Raw genomic sequence first — 25,786 nt, forward strand, 5'->3', positions numbered from 1 at the left:
TATATATACACACAAGCAGCGATTTTTTTTAATGATGGCAGAATTTACTAAGCTTCAGTTGCAACAAAACTATGTACAAAATTGATTGACTGTTTATGAGTTAGAAGTAGAAGGAATCTAATGCCACTGATTAAATTAATCCAAATCTAAATACATATATTATTATCATAAACATATTATAAAAAAAATAGCGATTGACTGCTGTGCTTATAGCATATACTATACATAAGAAAAATTAATTTCATAATACTTATATATTTAGTACTTTGTATCTCTAATCCTTAGCTATCGTCGACAAATTAATTAGTTTTAATTAAAATATATTTATTTTTTGATATGTTGCGTCATTTAATACTACAATAATAATTAACATATAGAACAGTTTTTAATTTCACAAATATAATGCTCTAATCATATATCCTCTCCCTTAAAAAATATTTTATGCTATTATCCTTATAGTTTTAAAATCGTATATACGTTTAGGATCTAAGCTGAGAATTTAAAAAATTCCTATAAATGAACCATGATCTTGAAATATGAGCTACATTTACTTTTGGCAAACGCTGCAAAAATTAGGTATATTTCTGTATATTTAATTATGTAAAAAAATATTTTTATTAATATTCGCTAGGTATATTACCTAAAAGTACCTGGCAATAAATGTTTTTTATTGCCAGGTACTTTTTACTATTCTAAAACAAACATCAAATATTCCTTGTTCCATTGAAATAATAATTAAAATTATTTACATATATGTAATTACGTTGGATGTTTTATATTTTTTGAGCAAAAATTTGTACATAAATGATTTCGCCATTTTGAAACAAAAGAACTCGAACGAGATTTTTTACAAGATTGTTTAGAAAAAGGATTTTATTGATAAAATAAAAAATCTCTTTAACAGATACGTTTCTTAAGAAATATTTTTCATTGCCATTTAAATAATTTTTATATTATGTCCCTCATTGCAAGAGATTTATTAATTCTCTAAAACATGTTTTTCTAGGAAAATTTATTATTTCGACGAATCCTTTTTTTCGTGAAAATAATACTAAAAATGATTTACAAATAATTACATTAGATATATTATATTTTTCTGACAAAAAAGCTGTTTCACTAAAATATGATTTAGTCAGATGTGTATCATTACTAGATATTTTTTAATTTTAAGAAAAAAATTTGTATTTGCTGTTGATGACTATTGATAAAATTAGTAATAAATAATAAATAAAAAACAATCTATAAATACAACTAATAGTATATATTAATATAAATGTTTTATCTATATAATACGTATTAAAATAATAAGGAATGATTTTGGCAAAACTACTAATATAAATATATAAAGAAATTTTACTTTAAAAACTCAAAGAAACATACATAATAGTTAAGCTATATTAAACTTTTATTGATTAACTTTTACTTTCAATAAAAAAAAATATTGAATTTTTATTATGGTTCATAATAAATTATCATGCAATCTGCGTTTTGAGTTCTAGATTTTTAAGTATAAAAATTATTTATTAAAGTAACTCTTTCTTTGTATGTTAATTTCGCATATTATTGAGCGTACTTATAAGTAAAAATATGAATAGCTTGTCATCTTGTATATTAAATATTATATTGTAACTAAATTGTAAACTGGAAAAGTGGAAAGAAGTTTCAAGGTTCATTATACCAAATATGCATAATATTATCATTCACAATTTAAATTGAATAGCCAATATTCAGCTTCTGAAATACACATTTCGATTTGGGACACGGTCAATTGGGCGACGGCGATTGGGCGACGGTCAAATGGGCGATTCAAAATGGGCGACGGACAAATGGGCGATGGCCTTTTGGGCGACGGTCTTTTGGGCGATACAATAATAATGCATTACAAATAAATGTGTAGCAAATCATGATCCTATAATTAATTAAATAATTTACATAATTTAATACATATTAAAATATATATATACATATACGTACATACGAAAATATAAGTAATATTTTTTATAATAGAATTAAAAGATGAAAACATTATTCGGTCTAAACAAAATATAATATACCTACATAAGATATAGTATGTATATATTTACTTATCATTTGTGCTTATTTAATCATAAAATATCACTTAAACAGTTTGATTTTTTTCATTCAAGAATTTAAGAGAGTTACCCGATATCATAAAACACTTAAAGCACACGGCTTAAGTCGGTAATTTTATTATAAATACCTACCTGATAAATGTTCTTAGTGGGCCCTTACGCGAATTTTTTTTATGTTTTGAGCCTTGGAAACTACTGTGAGAACAAGCTTTTGGAATTTCCAAAAATCGCATTTTAAATTAGATAGGATAGGTATATAAAAATATAATAACACAGAACTAGCACTGATAAGTGTTTATCGTGGATTTTACCCTTTACGAGATTTTTTTATGTTTTGAGACTTATAAATTACTGTGAGAACAATCTTTTGGAATTTCGAAAAATCGCATATTTTACCGTTATCTATTTTAAACTGGATAGAGTGGTTATATATAAATATAATAAGCTAGAACTAGCGCTGATAAATGTTTATCGTGGATTTTGCCCTTTCCGCGATTTTTTTTATGTTTTGAGCCTTGGAAATTAATGTGAGAATAAACTTTGGGATTTCACAAAAATCGCATATTTTACAGTTATCTATTTAAAATTAGATAGGGTAGTTATATATAAATATAAAAACCCATAACTAGCGCTCAGTATACTTTTGAATTTTGACTGAAAACATTCGAAAAAAGTTTCGTTGCGTCTTTGAAAATTATTTTTGTCGTGGTTTTAAAACACTTTGTCACAGTGTCATTGTGTTTTTGGTAAAAAATTCAGTACAGCAAGAAAATAAGTATGTGTCTTTATATTCACATGTGGGTTATATTATATGTGTTATTTATAGATAATTGTTTTTTATAGATTATTGTTGAGAGCGACTAATTTGAGTTACCACAGTTTATATTCTTTATAAATGGATAATTCAGACATATTAGGTCAAAAAGACAAGGAAAAATATTTTTGGAATGGATATCTTTATGAAAAGAATAGACCAAAGATTTTTTATAAAAGTTTTGAGGTACAATAGAAAAAATATCATAGAATATTTACATGGTATTGCATATAATTATAATATGAGTTAATAATTTGAAAATAAAATTGTTTTTCATTTAATATACATTTTCGTTTTAATGTATATTTTATTTATATTCAAAATAAAGCAAAGCGTGCAAGTTTTTTTAAATTTCTGTCGCCCATATGACCGTCGTCCAAATAACCATCGCCCAATTGACCGTCGCCCAATTGACCGGAATCGCCCATTTGTCCGTCGCCCAATTGTCGCGTACCGTTTCGATTTTGTTAATCCATAATCCTTAAAAATATTATTTTTAAAATATTAAAATACGCTTTAAATTCGAGCTCCATAAAAAAACACTCAGCATCATAATACTGAAACCATCTCAGATTAGTATCATCCGACACCAAAATTCGAAAACCGCCCAATCCCACAGGTGAAAGCAACACGAAACATTGGACAATCGCCGTTTTTTCAGATGACAGGATTGACGTGTCACATTAGCGGAATGTTGGAGAAGTGCCATGACAACAACGCACCTGTCAATGTCAGTCCTTTTTTATCCCCGGAATTATAACAGGAATTTATACCTGAAACGTTCAATTAAAAGCATAATAAAATTACGCTACATTCACAATGATCTATTTTGATCTCATCTCAGTTGTCAAAACAATCGCCTACTATATTTTTTTGTATCGTTTAATTATTCCGAGTGTTATTGTTGAAGTTCCCAATTAACGAACGGCCGCAAGTCATTAAACTAAGCGAACCGTTCGAACTAACCGGATGCAGAATACCTTAATTGCCGAGCGTAAAGTTTGGTCATTAGTTTGGAAAATTGTCTAGGTTTTGAGCACCGTTGAACTAATTCGATAATGGTATTGTACTTTCGCATATTACTGTTAAATCATATTTTTCATCTGATTATTATAAAAAAATTAAATTATAGATCAATAGCAAAGATGACATAGTCTGGTGTTGAGGTATAGGAATTTAAGGCATCTTAAAAACTCGACGATGTCTCTCTTGGTGTGGGTCCTCAGTGACAGTTCTGAGTGACGGCCATCCGAGATGGTGGTCAGACCCGTAAAAAATGTATACAAAAAAATATGAGAGCATCTTGATTGACAAAATCCATTAAAGGCGTTTGATTACGAGTCTCATCCATCGGCGACATATTATGAGAAATTCGATTATGCGTGTCACGCGTTCTAGCTGAACTCACTATGTTAATTTCTTCCAAAAATGGGACATGCATAAGAACGAGGATGATTTTTCTTATATATTATTTTAAGCTATGCTTAGGTATAAGAAATTGATATGAAAAAATATATGTACTATACAGTATATATTATGTGAAAAATAATTTTACTGATTTCGTTTACAACAACTTGAGTCTAAATTTATAAATGTAAATTATATTATAGTTCGTAATTAACATATATAAACAAACGTAAAGAATGGTAAAATGTTTATAAAACATAATATAAATATTATTCTCAATGCGTATTTAATTAACGATCACTTTTCATCACATGTTATTTACCTCAACATCAAAAAATTACAACTTATCGTATGATTTATATATTATATTAAATTTACATGAAAACATTGACTTATTAATAAAAATAAAGTTTTTTTAAATCGTTGATCCTTGTATTATTTTTTTGTTCGAAAAAGCCGAAACGAAATAATCGCTAATCGTAATTCCAAGAGCCAGTCATAAAACTTATATTGGGAAACAATGCTTTCGGAAATCCCTGTCTCTTTTTTTAACTACCTGCTCTGAATGCAACAGTGAATTTGGCGAGCTTAAAACAAGTACATGCTTTTAAAATTGCATCGATAAATTTATAAATTTAATTTTTAACATTGAGAATTCTCAAATAATTATAAATATTCACTTTGCATTTTTCTCGGGAAATCAGCAGCAATTATCTATACATTTTCTTATAAGTAGTATTAAGTAAAACTTAACAGCGTATAAGAAATTGTATTATATAAAAAAATACTTCACTTATAAAATTCCGAAGAATGTGTAAAGAGCTTTATAGCAAAATAAATGCTTCTTCACAAATGAAAACTTTGTAACGCTACTAATTTAATCTAATTATTATGTTTTAACAGGTTTTTTAATGCTTAAAAATGAGCAGTATACAATTAAACAATAAAAATGGTATAAAGAATGGAATAGCATAGTCCGTAACGTCTCAGACTAGTAACTCTGAGGTTGCGGGCTCTAGCCCCGGCAGCGCAACTCGAATTTTCATTTATAAAAAAAATGCGCTATTATAAAATAATATATAAATATTAATATAGATGTCACTGATTCCTAGACTTTCAATCTGGTGGTTAAAACATACGTATTTATTATATTTGTTTGACATACTCAGTTGGTACAGATTTACTCCGTTGTAACGCATTGGGCTCACGCCAGTCAGGTTACAACGGATGTTTTAATAAAAAAACAATTATAATGCACAACTAAAATAAATGTACACGTGTCATTTTCTACATCCACCCAATAATCGACGTGGAACCACCCCTTTCACACACGAAAAAACCAATTCGCCCCGCCCTGGCTTTAAAAACTTTTTTCAATTTTTTTTCCTCAATAACTACCATTTAAACGGGGTCCACTTTTGAAACATCTGCCTTTGTGTTTCCACAATGGCTCCCGAAAAACGTACAGAAAACCCCCGAAAAATACACATCGATCGGGGGATTACGCTTTTTTTCTATTTCACTGCGACGAGACAGAACACAGCCAACCCCCAGTGTCATTACATAAAAGAGATCTTACCATTGATAAAAAATAAATATATATATATATATAATATTCGTACTGCACATGTGGTGCGAGAACTGAAAAAATGCAACGCAAATTAATTTATTTTTTATAGTTATCCCATCCATTTTTTTAATTAGGTTATTAAATTTTACAGAGCAGTTTTATTAGTTTTAAAAAATATTTTTAGTATCGTTATAAAATACTGCAAAGTGCAAAATTGGCGTTTCTTTTCAGCGAGATACGCAACGCCGTGTGTTCCCTTTATCTCGTTCCACCACTCATTGAGCCACTGAAACGGGCCCTTGCATCAAGCTTATAAAAAGCAGGAGCTTCCAATCATGAGCCGCATTGAAAATAATAACATGCTCAACCTAATGGATGACAATGGAAAAATAACGCATTTTTTCTTATACTATATTTATTATAAATATTCTAGCAAAATTACAAATAATATCACAAAGACAAGATAAATTGATTTATGTATCATACAAAATTACACTTTTATTTTAGCTATTTTTGGACGCTACGAATTAACGTATAGTACAGAACGCAAATCGGCAATAAATTATAGAAGTGACACGCGCTTCACATAATGAACCCTAGCGTTATCAACGCTCTATTGTAAACTTTGAGGATGTGCATAAAAAACATGCATATTTGTTATCAACTATATAAATATTGATTAAAAAATATATGAAGTATTCGTATATTCGAATTTTTTTTTTCTCCCACTTTTTACCAATATTAATTTTTTAACAAATTATTTGCCCTTTAAATATTATTTAATTAAAAAATAGTTATTAATTATTTTCATAATCGTTATTTAAATTTTTATTTTATAAAATATGCATAGCACAATCATGTGCTGAGTGTCAAAAGCAAAACTTCTTGATCGAGAGTGACTTTCGGCAAATATAAACTATGTATACGATTTGTGACTGTTTGTCAGTCAAGATAATAAATATATGTGAAAAACATTTTTTCGAAACAAAATAAAGGACCATAGATTTTATAGCGGCACTAGTCACTCGGGTATATTGAGAGAGAAAACGATTACTTGTGTTGCTTAAGTACACAAATTATTTTATTCAAAAGAAAATTCGTAATAATATAAACGAATACTCCATCAATTATTCAAGTATTCATATAGTTGAAAATTCAATTGAGAACCCTACTCTCAAGTCATCGACGGAAGTATTTTTACTTTAAAAAAACCGGGCAATGGATCTGAAAAATGTGACAACGTGACACGTCGCGTGTTTTATTTTTTTGTAGCTTATTTTTATCAGATTTGTTTTATTACGTATTTTAAAAATACATATTGGGGCTATTTTTAACCTGTTCAATGCCACGCGCGTGTATAGATGCGCCATAAAAAAAATATGTATCATTTCATCAAGCGAGTGGTAAATGTAGTCATAACGGAGAGAAGAGAATGAGACAGAAAACGAGCAAAATGGACGATATATCAGGATTGAGAGCAACGAGTGAGACTTATTTTTCATTTTTCTCTACTTCAGTATGTTTGTGTGCTATCAAAGAATATATTCTAACCTAGAGGGTTATTGTGGTGATAAATAAAAGCTACACTGTAAGTTCACCACAGTTATCGCGCTTTCTAGCGGCACATACTATATTCTTTAAAACTTTCTACAATAGAAAGCTTTAGTTGTGAGTTTGTGCACTATTGTCGAAATATAGTTATTCTAAACCTAAATATGATATCTTGAAGTTTTTGATGCAACGCTCGCTTTATCACCCCTGTCGAATAGTACCAGAGAGTGTAGCGGTGGAATAGAAGGTACAGAATCGGTCGGAAGAGAAGACTCCTGAAGTGGAGTGGGGCGCAATGTAGAGAGCAGGGGGAGTTAAGCCGCTTAACAGGGTGGTGCAGAAGAAAGGTTGACGAGCCCCCGCGCTCCGAGCGGACCGGCCTACAGGGTGTCCACAAAAACAATGCACGCAACGTCACGGTGCGACCATAAATTCTCGTTTCGGGCGTGGGCTCGATCGATATCTGAGAGTAAATTGAAAACGAACAGTGCTGCCAACGCAGCGGGGGATCGGTTAAATTATCATAAATAAATTGAAGTCGTAAGACAATACCTAGGTATAAAGATAAAGCATACCATTCTAGAATCTTTGTTTGTGACGTCTATATGTTAGGGTTTATTTATTATATATGCAGAAATTGAGATCTGTAAGGATCAGATTGTACACTTTTTTTAATTAATTATTTCAATGTTTACTGTACTTCAAATGTGACCCAAACAAATAATTTCTCGATTTTATCTATATCGTTTTATTATAATAATATAGCTTAACATTAATTGAATATATGTCTAAAACTAGTAGTATGTATTCTGATTTGTATTACAAATCCTAAAATATAAGCATCTATTCTAAACATCCATTTTTTTTTTAATTGAGAAAATGTATAACATAAGTCATAAATTGAGGCCTAAGCTTTTTTGTACTGTGATGTACACCGAGTGTACATTTTGTCCTTTTATATAAGTAGCTCTATAAATATGTCAAATAAAATCGTTATATTATATGTATTTTTCCATAATACACTTACATATTAAATAAGATAATTAAAATACATATGCAAGTAATTATCAGAAATTTCAAAAATACATATGTCAAAAAATCGCATATCAATATATCAATACAAACGTATCAGAATTTCCAGTTGGATTTTTTGCTTCCCATAAAAGTAAAGTTTGCGTCCAGAAATTTTTATTACTAATATTTTAAATAAATATTTGATACTTTGAATTTCAGCGCTTATACAAATATTTTCAATCTATACTCATTCTAAGCACATATGTTATGTTTTGACTTGAACTTTTTTTTTCACCTATTATATGTTTTATTTCTTTGGCACATTAGCATAATTTAATAATTATATTTTATTATTTGTGCTTTTATAATTTTAAATCATTAATTTTTACACACTTGTAAAACATGTGCACTGTGTGTACATCACCGGAGTGTGAGGATTTTATTTCACAATAGCGAGAAGTTTAGGAACTCATACATAGCAAAGGCTAGTTCAAATGTTCAAAGTAACCAATATCCTTTGATTTGGCAAAACACCCATATTTAATTAAATTTGTATAATTAATCTTAATACATATTTTGATATACAATAAAAAATTAAGCTAGGACTTCAATAGTGAAAACATAACTTCACTGAAAAATACACATTCACTGTAACATTTATATATCGTATGTGAATAAATATTGATAAGTATGTAAATTTATATATTAGTTCACTGGTGAAAATGTATTTCGGTATGATTTTATTGAAATTAAATAGATTTAAGACGGTTTTTTTAGATTTTCTTAGAAAGATAATCTAAGAACTTCTGGTTTAGAATTAGAGTCATTTCAGATTTTTCCAGGAGGAAAGACAAAAATTGGGCAGTCAGTGGTCGTTTTTTTATTATTACGATTTCATTACAATTCATAGTATTTCATTAATGAGTCTTAAAAAATGCATTCCATTTAAATGGCATGCCCAAAAAATTCCATTTTTTAAAAAAAAGAATTAAATAATACTTAAGAAATCAACAACTTAATCTTGTTCAGTGGTTGATTAAAATTTGAAACAAAAATACAATAGAATAAACACCAATGTAAAAAATAAAAAATAACACTAGAAAATAAGCAATTTCATCTTATTCAGTGATAGATTATAATTTGAAACAAAAATACGATAGAATAGGCGTAAAGTTATTCTCGAGTTTCCTAATCGGTATTTTTTAAACTAAATTTATATTTTTTTGGATTCAATCAATACCAAAACTTCATAAAGCCGTGAAAATGCGGCTATTATAAGTTAGTACCCCAAAGTACCGCTCTATCTCATCTTCTCTTAATTGGCATGGCAATCCTTTCATTACGCATAGTAAATTGCATAAAAATACGTACATACAGGAATGTACAGTTTTTGTTAATATTTGATGTTTTGAAACTAAAATTAATTAAAAATTATTTCCGATCTACACTGTCTCAGGAAAACCTTAATAGTCACTAATATCCATTGAATATAATGTATCAGAAAGTATAGACTCTTCAGAACTAATTGATGAATTCGCGTCTTTAAAAGACATATTTATTTATATTATTATTTTTTTGTTTAATTGTATAGTATTTAAAATAGACAAAAGAATTATTTTTGTTTTTTTTTCTATTATACGTATCTACCTATATGTAAATATTTAATAAATAAACTGAATTTAATACAAACAAAACGTTTTTAAATTTAATATATTTGTTCGTCCTATCCTACAATTAAAATAAATTTATTTTAATGAAATAAGAGAGCGGCGAAAAGTTGGCTTGCACATGGGCGTCCAACTATTTTTTGAAAGTACAGGTTAAAATTAATAAAAACAAAGCTTGAGCTACCATTAAGCGAAAGCATCCTAGTCGGTATAAGATCAATAGAATATGCAGCTGTACTTGTCCATCCTCCATACTCCTCAGACCTTGCTCCAAATAATTTTCATCTTTTCTCCCAGCTAAAGGTGAACCTAGATGGTCCTAGATGCGCAAAATTAACCAACGTTTCAAGCAAACATCTTGATTTAAGTGTCATCATTAGACAGATGCAAATGCGTTTACGTAACACCTATTCACCTCATCAACTGCACTATCATACAGATTCCACGCAAATTTATATACGCGATGTTTACAAACACGACGCCATTTTCCCCTCGCTTTTATTGCATTACAAATGATCCGTAATACTCGAACAAACATATCGTTAGCGAAGGGCGTAACGTTATTATTGAATGTCCATATATCCGGTGCACGATCGGCGCGTGTCGTGGGCGATATCGACAATAAATTGACGCGCTCCATTCGCCCCCACAGATTGAGAGCCGGCGCAAAACCAGTTGTATTATAATATAATATCGCGTAGCCGACGTTAAATCTTATCTCTCGGTTTACGCGCATTACGGCGACGTCAAATCGCAAAGTCGCGGGAGCATTAACAGGATGTGTGTTTAAATGCGCGGCGGTAGACAGAGATCAGTTCGCGTGTGGGTTCCCCGAGATCGTTGGAAAGATGCTCTATGATGTCATATAACATTGACATGTGTATCTTTTTTTATTAATTCTATTTCTATTAATTTTAATTCAAAAAATAATTTTCTAAAAGAGATATGCAGCTCCTCATAGCCAACGCCATAAACATTATTCACTCTAACAAGAACAATTTCAATAAATAATTTCATTGAAATGATATATTTAAAAAAATATCCAAATCCCTCCCAAATGACGTTAGTAAACATTCTATTGAGAGACTATTCTTATAGACTTTTTAAAAATACTACACTCTATAAGCGATATATAGCTTTCAATGGCAGTGAAATATAAATTAAGTGCGTAGTTTAATCATTTATTAGACCATCGGAAAAATATTGGCCTTAACAATCGTACTCACACTTGGTCTTAACAGCTAATTTAGTGCTTAATAAATAATACCATATCCATATATATTGGCATGATCACTTTAAGTAGACTAAATATAAGTAAAATATACATATGTTATATCATTTACCTAGCAATATTAATAGAGAGCTAACCAATACCGATTTTTCATAGATAAACACAAGGGTGATTTTAAAATTATATTCACTCACCTTGAGGAAATCCAACAGCATCCAAGCCGTGGTGGCCGAGGCCAAAAGGCCCCAGGCCCCCCATGGGGGGACCGTGAGGATGATGGGGGTGGTGATGGTGATGGTGGTGATATGGTGGCTGCGACAGGTGATGATGCGGCCCCTTCAGATAGCCGGCCATCTGCGAGCTGAGGTAATGGTGCAGCGCTGAAGGCGGACCGCCTACGCCGGCGCTCCCCACACCGGAGCCACCGCCGCCGGCCCCTGGGTTCGACAGCAGCGCCATTGTTTCTCACCTCATCCGCTACTATATACCGCTGCAGGAGGATGGCGGAGACGCAACGGACGAAACTCCGTGAATGATGCTGATGTTGTAACGTCTGCTCATTTTATTTTAAACTTTGTGGTGAACAATGCCATAGTTTCCTGTGAACAATCAAATTAATATATATATTAATATTTTATGCATATATACGTATATAGAAAGCGGAAGCTTCATTGTGCTTTATTCTTAATTTATTATATTTCTAACAACAAACAATAAAAAGCGTCATAAATATTTTTTTTAGCACATAAATTAATAAAAATATTTTAATATTATTACGTCAGTAATTTTGGTTAGTAATCAATATTTTTTTAATTTAATAGTTAGTTATATTTTGACATTTTAACAGAAAATAATAAAATACTTTGTATGAATGAATTAAAATTTAATACAAAAATCATATAAACCTTTATATTTAAGTACATTAGTACTACAAAAATAAATTATTTTCGTATTATCACTATGACGGATTGATAAACGCTATCAGCGCTTTTCTTTTACAATATTACTGATAGTGTTATATGTTGCCATTATAATAATAAATAGTCAGTAATTATAAGTATGTTTTTAAATTAAATGGTTTATTATATCATTAATTTTTTTGTATTTTAACATAATGAAATGACTCATTAGAAATGAATAAAAAATATTTAACAAATAAACTATTGATAAATTACTGACCTTTTATAATTAATATTAATATAACTAACAGCTTAATTTATAAATAAGTATTTATTATTAACTTTAAGTGGGTAAAAAATAAATAGTTTGGTTAAGAAAATACGCTTTGTGCGAACGGGGGGACGGCTGGACCCCATATCTATTGAATTTTTTTTGTTACTTTTTTCCATTTCTCATTTAAGATATTTTAGGTCCTAGAAATTCAGGCATTTACAGTAGCATACATATTCTAATTGACATAAGCAAAAATAAGATTAGGTCATTTTATAACTTTAGCTTTTATACATTATAATGGTGAATTTATAATATGTGTACAGCTATATATATTTTTGCTAAAATAAGATTTTCCGCTTTTTCTAAAATACTTAAAGAATCGATTAAATACATGTGTACATGTAATAACAGGATTATATAAATATAATACTGAGAAATAAAAAAATAGCATTCTTTCATTCAAACCTAACAGGCGTAAGCCCAATGCGCTGCAATCCAATCTGTACATCAGACATATTGAAATCAACAAGTGAGTTTTATATCGCTAGACATTTAAGATCTATGTAGACTATTTTTAGTCTCATATCTTCACGTATTACAGTAGCACGTAATTGGTTATCAGCACGTCGCTGTTCAGTTTTTTAGCAGTTTCATTGGCACGTATTTCAGTAGCGCATAAGCAGTTGTCAACACATGACTGTTCAGCTCAAATTGAAACTTTTTTAAATCTTCTGTTGTAACCTGACATACGGAAGATAAATCTGTAGCAACTAGATAATTCAATAAAATATAATGAATACATACAAGTAAGTATTAACTACTTGACTAAAAGTCTGTGAATCAGTTAGATCTATTGTATATAATTAATTAATTTAAAAAAAATATGCTATAAAGAAAAAATGTTGAATTTGCAATTTAGGCTCGCGTATTAGACTAAACATTTCTGTGCAGTTGCCATTTGAAGATATGGAATTTAGACAGCAATACTAAATAAAGGAATCGAGAAGATTAGTCAGATGAGAATTGCACAAAACTTTGGAAATCACTACACTTTTATTAAAATATATGATGTTTTACAATTTCATTTAACATTTAGTCTTTAGTTGTATATTTGTATTTGTTTGTTTAACTTTAGATTTGACATTTCTAAAGCAAAGAAAAAATATGATAAATTTTGTTTAATTTTTTATGCGCTTCTTGGCATAGGAAAAACTGCTTTAAATTTCAGTTATATTATATTTGTAAAATGATTGACAAGAAGTGAGCTCTGGCACCTTTTTGTATCCTATAATAAAAGCCCTGGTATACATATTTATATTTTTGTCTAATTTTATTCCATTACATTTCATTCTCGAGAACACATCAAACGAAAACAATCCATTATTACAGAAACATACTCTCTTACAATATTTCTATAGATATCTACCTATGTTTTTTTTTAATATAAAATCTTTTTTTTTAAATTACAAACAGCCTAAGGCTGTGTTGCAAATGCCTTCCTGGAAAACCAATTACTGCAAAGCCACCCAAGAGTCGCTTACGTAGAATATTCAAAAATGGTTATAAAGACCCTTTATGCACAGCGTTCCTTGAAGGCACTTGCTTACCTGTGGGGGGATTTTCGCAATTCAAAAAATTTCATTTTCGCAAGCCGGAAGCGACAGGTGTATAAAACTAAGGACGCCCGCCCACAATTTATATCTACCTCATCTAAAGCATAGATTTTCAATTAGATTTGGAAAAAACGTATTTAAAAGAATAACTTGTATTAAAAAAGATCAAAGAAATGTCTGTAATAAATTCAATTTTTCAACTATTAAAATCGCTCTCGTCTACACTTTTATTATTTTATAACGTGCCGCAGGAGCAGCGTGTAAATAACGGTTATCAACGACAATGGCGAACAACAATGGGATTTTACAACCGACTATATCTGTTTTCTTTCTGGCCGAAGGCCAATTGTGGTTTTAAGAATAGCTAAGTGTGGATAATCCCGACGTTGGAACACAATGCCCTATCGTCTTTCCTGGACCTTCCAGGTATTATGTGACCGACCGTAATTAACCATCTATTTGTTATCTAACACCTTTTTATTACTATTTATAGCATTTGGCATTATTCTAAACAGAAGTAGTATCATTAAATTAAATATAAGATTAGCAGATACCTATGAACCTATTGACTAAAAATGAACCATTATAGGCATTGAATTAATTTACTACTAGTTACGTATAACATGTATATTATACAAAGATTAATTACATATTTAAATTGCTCCTTGTTAACCGTTTATATGCCACGGACGCCGTACAAAGCTCGATCGAGTCACGACCGCATTGCTAAGAGTTTCCTACGAAACGATCGCAAAAATTCGTATTGATGATTTGAAATAATATTTGGGCTGTCACAAGCAACTTGTGACTTTGTAATTGTTATTAACAATCACTAGCATTACAGTTGTATATTACGACAAGGCACAATAGTTGAGAGAAATTTTCTGTGACAATCTGACGAAAATATTCACAAATCGTTGTTTATTACTATAATGCACTTTAACCTTTTACAGGCAAATAAAATTGAGAATCTGTATCGTGTGTGATAAAAGGAGGGGTCCAAAAACTAGGGCGGAGCTTGACGTAAGCAGAGGAGGAGTCTGCGGCGAATGCAGGTGTGGTTTATATCTTATTGTTTGCAATAAACAATAAATTATATTACTGGGCTTTTGATATTTATGTTTGATCACACTTGTCTATAAATATAACAAATTCGCTTATCAACGACTGATTAAAGGTATCAAAATCATTGCGAAATCAAATTCATTATAATTTGATAAAACATACATAAAAATATATACTGATAATATTTAACGTTTGGATCACTAACCGATTGTTTTTTTTAATCCGGACGCAGTTGTGTCACTCTTCACTATGAATGTATAAATAAATGGGTATTATGTTTTTTGTTCTGCAATGTCATTCAAGAAAACAGTTTCTTTACCTTTTCGTATCTCGAATACTGTGTAAAGCAATATTATCTTATCTAGACTTAAGATAATTAAAAATAACGATTTTAACTTCTGGGAAGGACGCAGATAGGTAAAGTTTGCACATTGTTTGATAAAATAAATTCTACATAGCATTGTCGTAGAATATGAGCCTTTCAAAAGCTATTTATATAACTAGCATATTGTGCAATTAAGGAAAATAGATTGTCTGATCTTTACGTAACTTTCCAATTGATATTTATTGTTTTCTCTGCAAATATGTTTTAAGCTGTTAAATAAGCTTTCAATAAAAACTGATAAATATAATTATATTAAAGACAATCACACTCAATTTAATAACCATATTTTAGAATCACACGTTATTGCTTCATATAGAAACAACACTATTTCACGACATTCTTAGAAAATCTAGTTAACCACAAACGTCCTATCATTAACAATAATACGTCAATTTATCTAACAAGCCAGTGTTTCTCAACATGTGTTTTATTAACATTTTCAAATATCTGGATGCTGACGATCGTATGATCGATCGTGGATGAAAATTCACTAATAAATCACGATGCAGCGACCGTTAACCTTTGGCTACCGTTCGCCTTTTATTAGCGCAATGACTCGGCGCTATATTCCAACACTAACTAGGCGCTAACGATTATTGTATTAGGCCCCATTCAAAGAACCGAGCCGAGAGTACAGGAACCGAAAGTTCGCTCGTTAAGTCGAACCGATTCTCGGAAGTGATTTCTTCGATGTTGTATCAAAACGTACGTATTTATATAGCCGCAGAGACGGCGCAGACTCTTTGTTGGCATCTCCTGTCAAAAATGTTTGGTTGCATTCAACGGCGCCTTTTGTCCAGGTGTAGTGTAAATAATGTTGCTCCTGACGAGCCATAACGGTAAATCGAGTTCAACTATAAGTTTGGAGAGCCAATTTTATTATTTGTATTTTTGTTTGATATTTTACATATACGAATATTATGTAGTATACAACTAAATATGATATAGTCTACACAAAAATATGTTCAGGGCTTGGAAAAACAATGATTCCGGACCTCATGACAGAAATGGCATTTTATATTTTTTTAACATCGCAACATGAATAAATAAAAATAGGTACGAGTTAACCCTTTCTATGCTACAAATAAATTAGCCACAGTTGCGACATATTTTCCGATAAAAATATCTACTCATAATATGTATCTGATAATTAATCGCGTGAATTTCCAATCCACTTGATAATCGAGCGGTGAAAATGCTCGATTATAAAGTATCTTAAGACTTTTTATAACAATATTACGAGTAAGAATCAAATAAATCACATCTAAACCGAATTTGGTTTAAGTTTAAATATTTTTTGACATGCATATAAAATATGAAAAGCCAAATTAAGAACGTGTATTTTTATTTTGAATAAAAAAACGAATTTTAGAAATATACATTTTTGTATTTTAGATTCTAAACATGAGTTTTGCCAGAAAATGCATGTCATTTAATGAAATACTATGAATCCTAATTAAATAAAAATAATAAATAAAACGACCACTAATTAGCCAAATTTGGCCCCCCCCCTCCTCTATAAAAATCTGAAATGACCTGGTTCAAGGCAACCAGAACTTCAAGAGCCTCTAACTTGGACTGCAACCAAGAAGAGGCCGACCCAAATTCAAACAAGCCATGATCACAGAAGCTGCCGCTTCTCTCTTTGCATCCACAGTATGCAAGCACCAGCGAAAAAATATCTTAATTGTTGCAAATTGAACCATTAAAAATCACAAAATTAAAAAAAAAAATAAACATGTCTTATGTAAATATACTAAATTTTAAATCAGTAACTCATTGCGTAAAATATTAAATATTACGAGGCCATAGAATTACATGAATAAATAATGTTATAAATATGTTAAAAATATTTTATTTTGTAGATGTTTAATTTCATATAAATTGCGATATTTTTAATAAGATTAAAAACGTTTGCAATGATTTTTTTATATTTTTTGTATGCATTTATTTTTTTATACAGTTAACATGTTATTAAAAGTTTCATATACAACTGTTTATACAGTATATAAACGACAAACTTTTTTGCAATTATTAAATTGGTAATCTTGGACTAAAAAAAATACGTTTTTCTTAAGAAAATATCTAAATTTTAAATGAATGACTCGATGCTAGAATAAAATATAGTAATAAATTTACTTAAAATGAGATTAATATATATTAGAAGGAAGCTAACAGATATATTAATTTCCAAAAATAATATAAGCTATTAATAGTACAGAAAATATTTAAGCAATAAAAATCAAGCACTTTACACGAACCGAACGTTATCGTTATATAAATATACAATAAACGCATAGATCCACGTACAACATTTATCGCGATTAAAATAATAAACATTTTATTAGTGTTCTTAAAAGTTGTTTTAAAACTATATGTGTTACATATATACTTCATAAAGTACAACAATTATATTTTCAAGTGAGATTTTAATTTGTTTGATTTTATACATTGTTCATTAATATAGAATTAATAATGTATAATGAATAAATCAGCTTTAAATACGCAATTCAGATAGAACACATATTGTTACTATTATCCGTTACTTTTTTAACGGGTATGATAGAATATATATTTATTAATATCCCATATGGATTCCAGAGTTTTAAAATTTAAATCGTTTCTGGGAGATTATTATATTAGTTAATCCCGAAATGAATATCGTTTTTTTAATGCAACTAAAAAAACACTTTTAAATGTTTATTTTAATGATTCAAAATAGTACAAATAAAGAATAATTTTAATGAGCAATATATAAAATAATTGTTCCATAAATCGAATTGTTTGTGCATTACTGTTAGACAGAATAAGTGCGAGCGAGAATTGGTCAGAAGTTTCTGCAATTAATTTCCGAATACTTTCCTTAATAAATGCACTAACGATTTGTTTTTTGGAACAAAGTATTTATTTTAATGCACATATCTTTTAAAATAATTTCCTACTAAATTGGATCATTTAATGCACATCTATTTAAAAGTCATTTTATAATTCTAATGGAATTAATTAAATATTGAAGGCTTTCATTTAAAATATTTACATCGCCTGTATTTTATTGCATCGATATGAAGTATTGCATCGATCGAAATAAATAGTAGTCAAAAGGAGCAGGGTCTGGAAAATAAGGTGGATGATATTCAGCCAAGTTCCTTTATTTATTCAAATTTTGTAGCTCTCTACATAAATGCAGTTCTACTTCTGTTTATACGTGCAGGTTTGTTTTATTTTTCCGTACAAATAATTCAGATAGTCACAATTTAAAGTTATTTAACTGTTATTGTTTGGCTAGGTTTAAAAGTTTCGTAATTAAAATTTCATTTTCAATTCCACAACACACATAAAATAATATTGGTTGCCCGATGTTTTTATAAATATGTTTAGATGTGCACCGATACCATAACACCAATAACAAGATTCGTACTTAGGCATTAATGGGCAAAGCACGACTTAAACTTAAATTTAAAAACAAAACATCAATGTCGGGATTACCTATCGATCATCATAGATTATAATTTCCTAGATTTTCCTAATCTCACAGAAAAATAAATCAAATTAAATCGATCTAGATCCTAAATAGCTGAAAACTGATTTTTGGCGGCTATTTGCGAATACTCACAATTTTTTTATTAGTCAATTAGAAGCTTGCAATTTTGTTACATACTTATTGTAAAATATTCAATCTTTCGGAATTCAAAAACTAATTTTTACATAAGATAGAAATGCTTGAATAGTTAAAAATCTAACTAATTTAGTTCGTAGTTTTTTGGAAAATTTATTCGATTAAAAATCTTTAATCTCACAAAATTCGAAAATTAAATTTCTCTATGTATCATAATATGAAAAATATGAAAACATTTTTTTCTATTGATTATAAACATTAATAATAACCTAAATTAATTAAAATAGATAACACTAATTTATTACTGGTTGTTGATTGTGTTTACTTTGTTGTAACGGAAGATTTACAATAAATAAATGAATACTGCTAGATATTTTTTATTGCCATAAACAGTAAATATGGCTATAAATATGAATCTGTAACCTATTTTTATTTTATTTTTTTATTATCTAATACTTGTTTTAGCTGTTTTAATTTTTTTGTGATATGTATGTATATATTACTATTTTTATACTAGATATTATTATCACATCATGACAAAATAGTGATGCGAATCTCTACCCTTGGATTATTAGACCGTTCGATATATAGAGATAAATATAAAATAAATCAACAAGATACAATCTTGTTTACTCTTATTTGGCAAGCCAATTAATCTATTCTATAACATATAAATTACACTTAATTAAAATAACGGCTTTTCACCAAAGCGCCCCACACACGCTCCAAGCAATATTTCATGCTTACACTTATGTTATGTTTATATAATTAAATTTTGATTTTCTATCGCAGCGCCTAAAGATAGAGATATATCTAGGAAATTCGTCGCTAATCCATGTCAAACATATGTAATCGACGTGTTTTCGTGTCCTAACAAACGAATTTGTCATCGATAAGATATACAAGTGCTCTATCGATGAACCATCAATCAAAACCAGCGAGCAAACAAAAAATATCATCACTCATATGTACACACGAAACGTCTTCGAGATATGCGGACACAATGAATATAATGCGATATTTTATAAAAACGCACACGTCATAGTCGTTAATTGTCGAGTTCTCTCATTGACCGCGATTTACGTATGGAGATCGAGACTGAATACGTTTTTTAATTAAAGCTTGTGGCTGTATAGTATATTGGTAGCTGGTGGTATTTAATAATCTTCGATGTGTGAATCATAAGTCAGAAACAGCGCATTATTTTTATCTTTCATGTATAATAGATATGTACATATGTATATATGTATAGGTATAGGTATATCTCGAGTTCATTGATAATAAAAAATATATATTTTTATATTCATATCACATCGATAGATTTATATTTTTGATTAAAACATATATTTCAACTTAGTATAGCGTATCTAAATGATTATAATTCATAGATAGTATTTTTATATTATTGAAGTTTAGTCAAAAAAATACATCGGAACATTATTGTGACAATAACAATGAATAGTATGATTTTTTGTGCAAAATTTTAGTTTAATAAAAAAAATGCATCACAATAGCTTTACGCTTGATAAGAAAAGCATAGCATATCTAAGAAGATATAATGCAAATGTTTAGAAATGCAGAAAAATTAATAGTTCGTTAAAAGCTATATGAAGAAGGTAAGTTAGTTTTTTTGATTTTCTGAAAAATTATAAAATATACTTTTCTGTAAAATATTTATAACTATCTTTGCTTTTAAAAATTAATATTTAATATCTTAAGTGTAAAATACCTTATTTTATAGTTGTAAACTATAAGTAGTACAAAAATGGGTAATTTACTATGAAGTAATACAATAGCAAGATCTTGATTAATGTTATCTTTAAGCAAAAATCTGTTTGTTCCATGGGATGTATGTGTAAGTCTTTCTTTGGGTAAATTTACATTTTTCGTGTATTTTTTAGACTGATCAATAATTTATATGACTGAATATGTGCTCAATTTACTTACATTTAACATGCAAATATTAAATAATATGTAAATATAAAACACATACAAAAAACCATTGAAAAGCTTATAATATCAATGTTGTAGTGTAAATTGGCTTTCTCTTACACTTTATTATCTGACAGTTTTGCACTTTTTCTTATTAAACTATTTTAAAAATGTGTGATTTTTGTAGAATATGCATCGAAACGCTAGTAACACAATAGTATTATTTAAATTACTATTTCTACCTTAAGCCCTTTCAAAGGATTAAAACTACTTAAGATAAACGATACAGTATTTGTTCGAAAGGCAAAATTAATATTTATAAAAAATAATATGAGACCTGCTCATTGTCAAATTTACAGGAAGGTCAGCAAAAATACAAAAAGTAAAGTAAATAAATTGTAAGATCACTAAAGCAGCTTATCTACGAATATATTTTTTCAAAAACAGATCCAACAACAAAATTATATTTCAGGGATAATTAAGTATTTTTTTAAAAAGCTTTTTCATGATTAGTTTCTGTTTCAGAAATGTAATATTTCCATAGCACATTTGTCGGAATAGTAGGAGAAAAACATACATATTAAAATTACTAGTTATACATGTATTTTTGCCGTTGACAAATCAACTAAAAGTTAAATGTTGAATATAATTTTAAATTGATAAAATTATTAAGTCAAACTTCTGATTTTCATGGAAACTTTAATGGAAATCATATTTCAATAAAACAATTCAAGGAATTTAAAGTACTACAACTAAACGCTATTTGTTATGAAAGCAAATATTTTTAAATTCGACATAAAATATAATAACTGTGTGTTTAACTTCAATTTTTTGACGAATTTACTCACAAAGTTGTTTTTATGTAATTTAAAATGTTGCTTTTGGGGATAATTGTGTCAATTATTTGTTAAGATTATTTTTCATGATTAGTTACTGTTTTAGAGATGTGAGATTTTTATATCTTATTTACCGGAATCACAGAATAAATGGTTTTTACTCTGAAACCCATGAATATATGTATTTTTGCTGTTGCATATTAGCTACAATTTAAATGTATTAATATAACTTTAAATTGCCAAAATTCTTAAGTCAAACGTTTGATTTTCATGGAAACTTTCAAGAAAATTTCATATTAAACTAATATAACTAAACGGCAACTTCTTTGTTATAATATTGTTTTTGTATACTTCTCATTATCAATTTTACAAAAAGGATTATAAATTAGTGTGTTTACTTTATTAAAATTACAATGAAACAAAGTGACGTTATTAAAATTATAATTTTATCTTTTAAAGCTAGAAATATATATATGTTAGCCATCATGTATTGCCAAAATTATTAGGTCAAACTTATGATTTTAATGAAAACTTTAATAATATTGCAATTAAAACAACTAAAACTAAACGGTAGTTTTATTGTCATAACAGCAAATACTTCATAACTATATAATTATGAGACTTTACAAAAAAAAGCAAAAAAACCGTATGCTTTACTTTAATTTTTAGAAGTGAAATAATAGTAAGATCTTACTAATATTTATCTAGTAATTTTCACCAAAAAAATGGTTTATCTACATATGTTATATTTTATTAACAAATATAAAAACAATGTGATTTTTACATAGTTGCAGTTTTAAAGATGTGTTAAATGCTTCATACAACTTTTAAATGCCAAAATTTTATAATTTTAATGGAAATCTAATATTAATAAAAATAATTCAGAGAATTAAACTACTAGATCTAAACAGCACATTCTTTAATATAAAATCAAAATTGTTATTAGTAATAAATATCAACAATCAACTTAACAGAAAGGATAATAAATGATTAATATAAAGAATATAGTCAATAATAAGATTATCTAGTGCTAAAAAATCCCAGACTGAAAAAATCTGATTTTCTTAGAAACATCTAATGGAAATTTCATTATCGACTTAACGGAAATGATAATAAATCAGTGTGTTTACACTATCCCAAAGAATAATACAGAAATAATAGTAAGATATTTTTAAAAAATATATATGTATATATTATTTTTACAGAAAAATGAATTTATTTACATATGCTTATTTTTTAGCAATTCCACAAAACAACGTTATTTTTATATGGTTGTTTTCAAGGATCAATTTCAAAATCAAATCAATTTTTTTATTGAGACGCTATTACATGATTAGTTGCTGTTTTATAAATGTGCTATCTTCATAGCATATTTATCAGAATAGTAGGTACAAAGTGACATTATCGAAATGGCGATTTTATCCTAAAGGCCAAAAATATATTTATTTTTCCTTTCTTTATATAATATTTTTTGGTATTTAATAAAACAATTCAGAGTATTAAGCTACTTGATTTTTTGTTATTAAAGCAAAATAAATAAAAAATATTAAATAAGATTCGCACTTTTTTATGCCACTAATCATCAACTTAACATAAATGATAATAAATCTTTAATTTAAAGAATATATACAAAAGATCTTCTTCATATTTATCTAGTTCTTTTAAAAACGTATCTACGTATGCTACATTTTTAAGCAAATATATTTTTGTAATTTGAATTGAATATGTATTATTTCTGTTGAAAATTAACTAAAATTTAAATGGTAAATATAACTATAAATTTTCATGAAAATCACATATCAATAAAACAATTTAATGAAATAAAGCATTAGCTTCTTTGTTATAATAGTGTTTTCGTATACTTCTCATTATCAATTTTACAATACGTATAAAAAATTAATGTGTTTACTTTAATTGATAAAAGTGAATTTATAGTAAGATCTTTTTGATGTTTATCAAGAAAATTGAAATATTGCATTCATACGATTTTCTATGATTAATTAATAGTTTGGAGATGTGAGATATTCATAGCAAATGCATATTTTTGTCCTAAAAGCAAACTAAATAATAACATAAAAATATAACAAGACTTCTCTTTGGTATGCTAACTCTGGTAGAAATGAAATAATGGTAAAAACCTTCTACATATTTATCTTATTCATTTCAAAATTTAATTCACTAAAATTTGATTTTTTGACATATCCGCAAAGATAATTTTACATAATTTATGATGCTTTTAATGACAATTGATTTATCAACTTATCTTGAGACACTTTTTATGTATTCTTGTTATTTTGAAGATGTGAAATTTTCATAGCATATTGACAATATTAATATTTTTAAATCAAATGTGTAACTAACCCATTTAATCCATTTAAATGAAAAATATATCGATCTAATGTTGACATATTAAATATTTTTAAAGTTTTGATAAATATTTTATTAAAAATATTTTTTAAATTGACATTTATATAAAATAATAAGTAGTCAAATAATAAGTCTTACATATTTAATTTACTACCACTTCATGAAAATGGTTATAAAACAATAAAATGTATTCAATCGTTTAACTGCTTTGATTTATTTAACTAATTTTTGTATTAGTATATTTTAATAATTTATTTGAACACTTTTTATTATTAAATTTTGTTAATTTATTTTACATATTTTTTTATACACAATTCGGTTTTTGTGGATTTTTTGTATATCAATTCAGAGACTCAATATTTTTTATAAAAATAATATAAAATATGTTTGGTTTGTGTCTTATTTTACATTGAAATCATTTACATTAAATCAAATTTTAAAAATATTTAAATATAATTATATATGTAAATATACAATCTGTGGAACCTCAAAATAGATACCGCTCAAAGGGATGTTGAGAAATAAAACCCGATATGGATGAAATTTTTCATTTTGAGTCAATAATAAAAAAATAAAAATGTTATTTTTTATTGAATAGTTGCCGGTTATAAAAAAAATATTTGAGTAACCAATTTCATGAATTTGGACCAGCGCTGATTTTGCAACTGTTTGCAAATATTTATGACACTTAGCTCACGCATAAAAAATTCAAATATAACGATTTTTTAAGGCGATAATTAAAAGCCGAAAACACATAATTAAAAACAAATACAAAATGAATTACTTAAACAGAAAAAAATCACAATTTATTAACTTAGCATAGGCCTAAAAAGTTGAATAAATTACCTCTATAAAAAAGTCCTCTTGTTTTTTATTTATTCGCAAATAAATAAAATGTCTTCACATAAACACAATCACAGTCCGTTATTTTTTTATATTTATTATTGAAAAAAATAATAATATTTATTCAAATCGTACGAAACAATATTGTCTTTTTTTCACACTTCGTCATGGCCGCGAAACGACGCGCTATGGCCGGTGCGGAAAATTCGCGCGGAAAGCCGGAAAAGCTGCCGAGAGACGCGATTGGTCGTTGGGTCGCGTCACGTGATAGGGGTGGGGGTTGAATGGATGCGCGCGCACTCGTACTACCGCTCCTCGCGGTACGAACGCTCGGAGGCGACTGGAGCTCGGATCGCAATTGCGCCGACCGACGCGATCGCGAGAGGGAACTTGCAACGCCCAATTGAAACTTTCGGATTTAATGCTACAAATAGTTTGAAAAATAATAGGCGCGTCAAATTGTACATATACCCACACGATGACTTATTCAACTTACCGTTGCATAATCACAAACGCTAGCCCAATGCGTTACAACGCCAACGAGTTGTCATTGTGAAAATATTTCCTGGGACTTGGTAAATAATAAATGATTAATTTTAATAATTTATA

General features: G+C 28.4%; 1 protein-coding gene across 1 annotated transcript in view; it reads right to left on the bottom strand.

Moving 5' to 3' along the window:
• LOC148235433 (uncharacterized) overlaps positions 1-25,505 on the bottom strand; it is a 65,487-nt gene extending 39,982 nt beyond the window's left edge. Inside the window, exons 1-2 of the mRNA XM_088185577.1 lie at positions 25,181-25,505; positions 11,542-11,946 (exon numbers count right to left, since the gene is read on the bottom strand). Of these exons, the coding sequence (XP_088041703.1) occupies positions 11,542-11,806 (265 nt within the window). The 5' untranslated portion in view covers positions 11,807-11,946; positions 25,181-25,505. The remainder of the gene's footprint in view (positions 1-11,541; positions 11,947-25,180) is intronic.
• Between the last annotated feature and the right edge of the window lie 281 nt (positions 25,506-25,786).

The sequence above is a fragment of the Plectrocnemia conspersa genome, unplaced genomic scaffold, assembly GCF_051122295.1.
Source record: "Plectrocnemia conspersa isolate PC_06_02 unplaced genomic scaffold, ASM5112229v1 ptg000005l, whole genome shotgun sequence".
Taxonomy (NCBI): Eukaryota; Metazoa; Arthropoda; class Insecta; order Trichoptera; family Polycentropodidae; genus Plectrocnemia; species Plectrocnemia conspersa.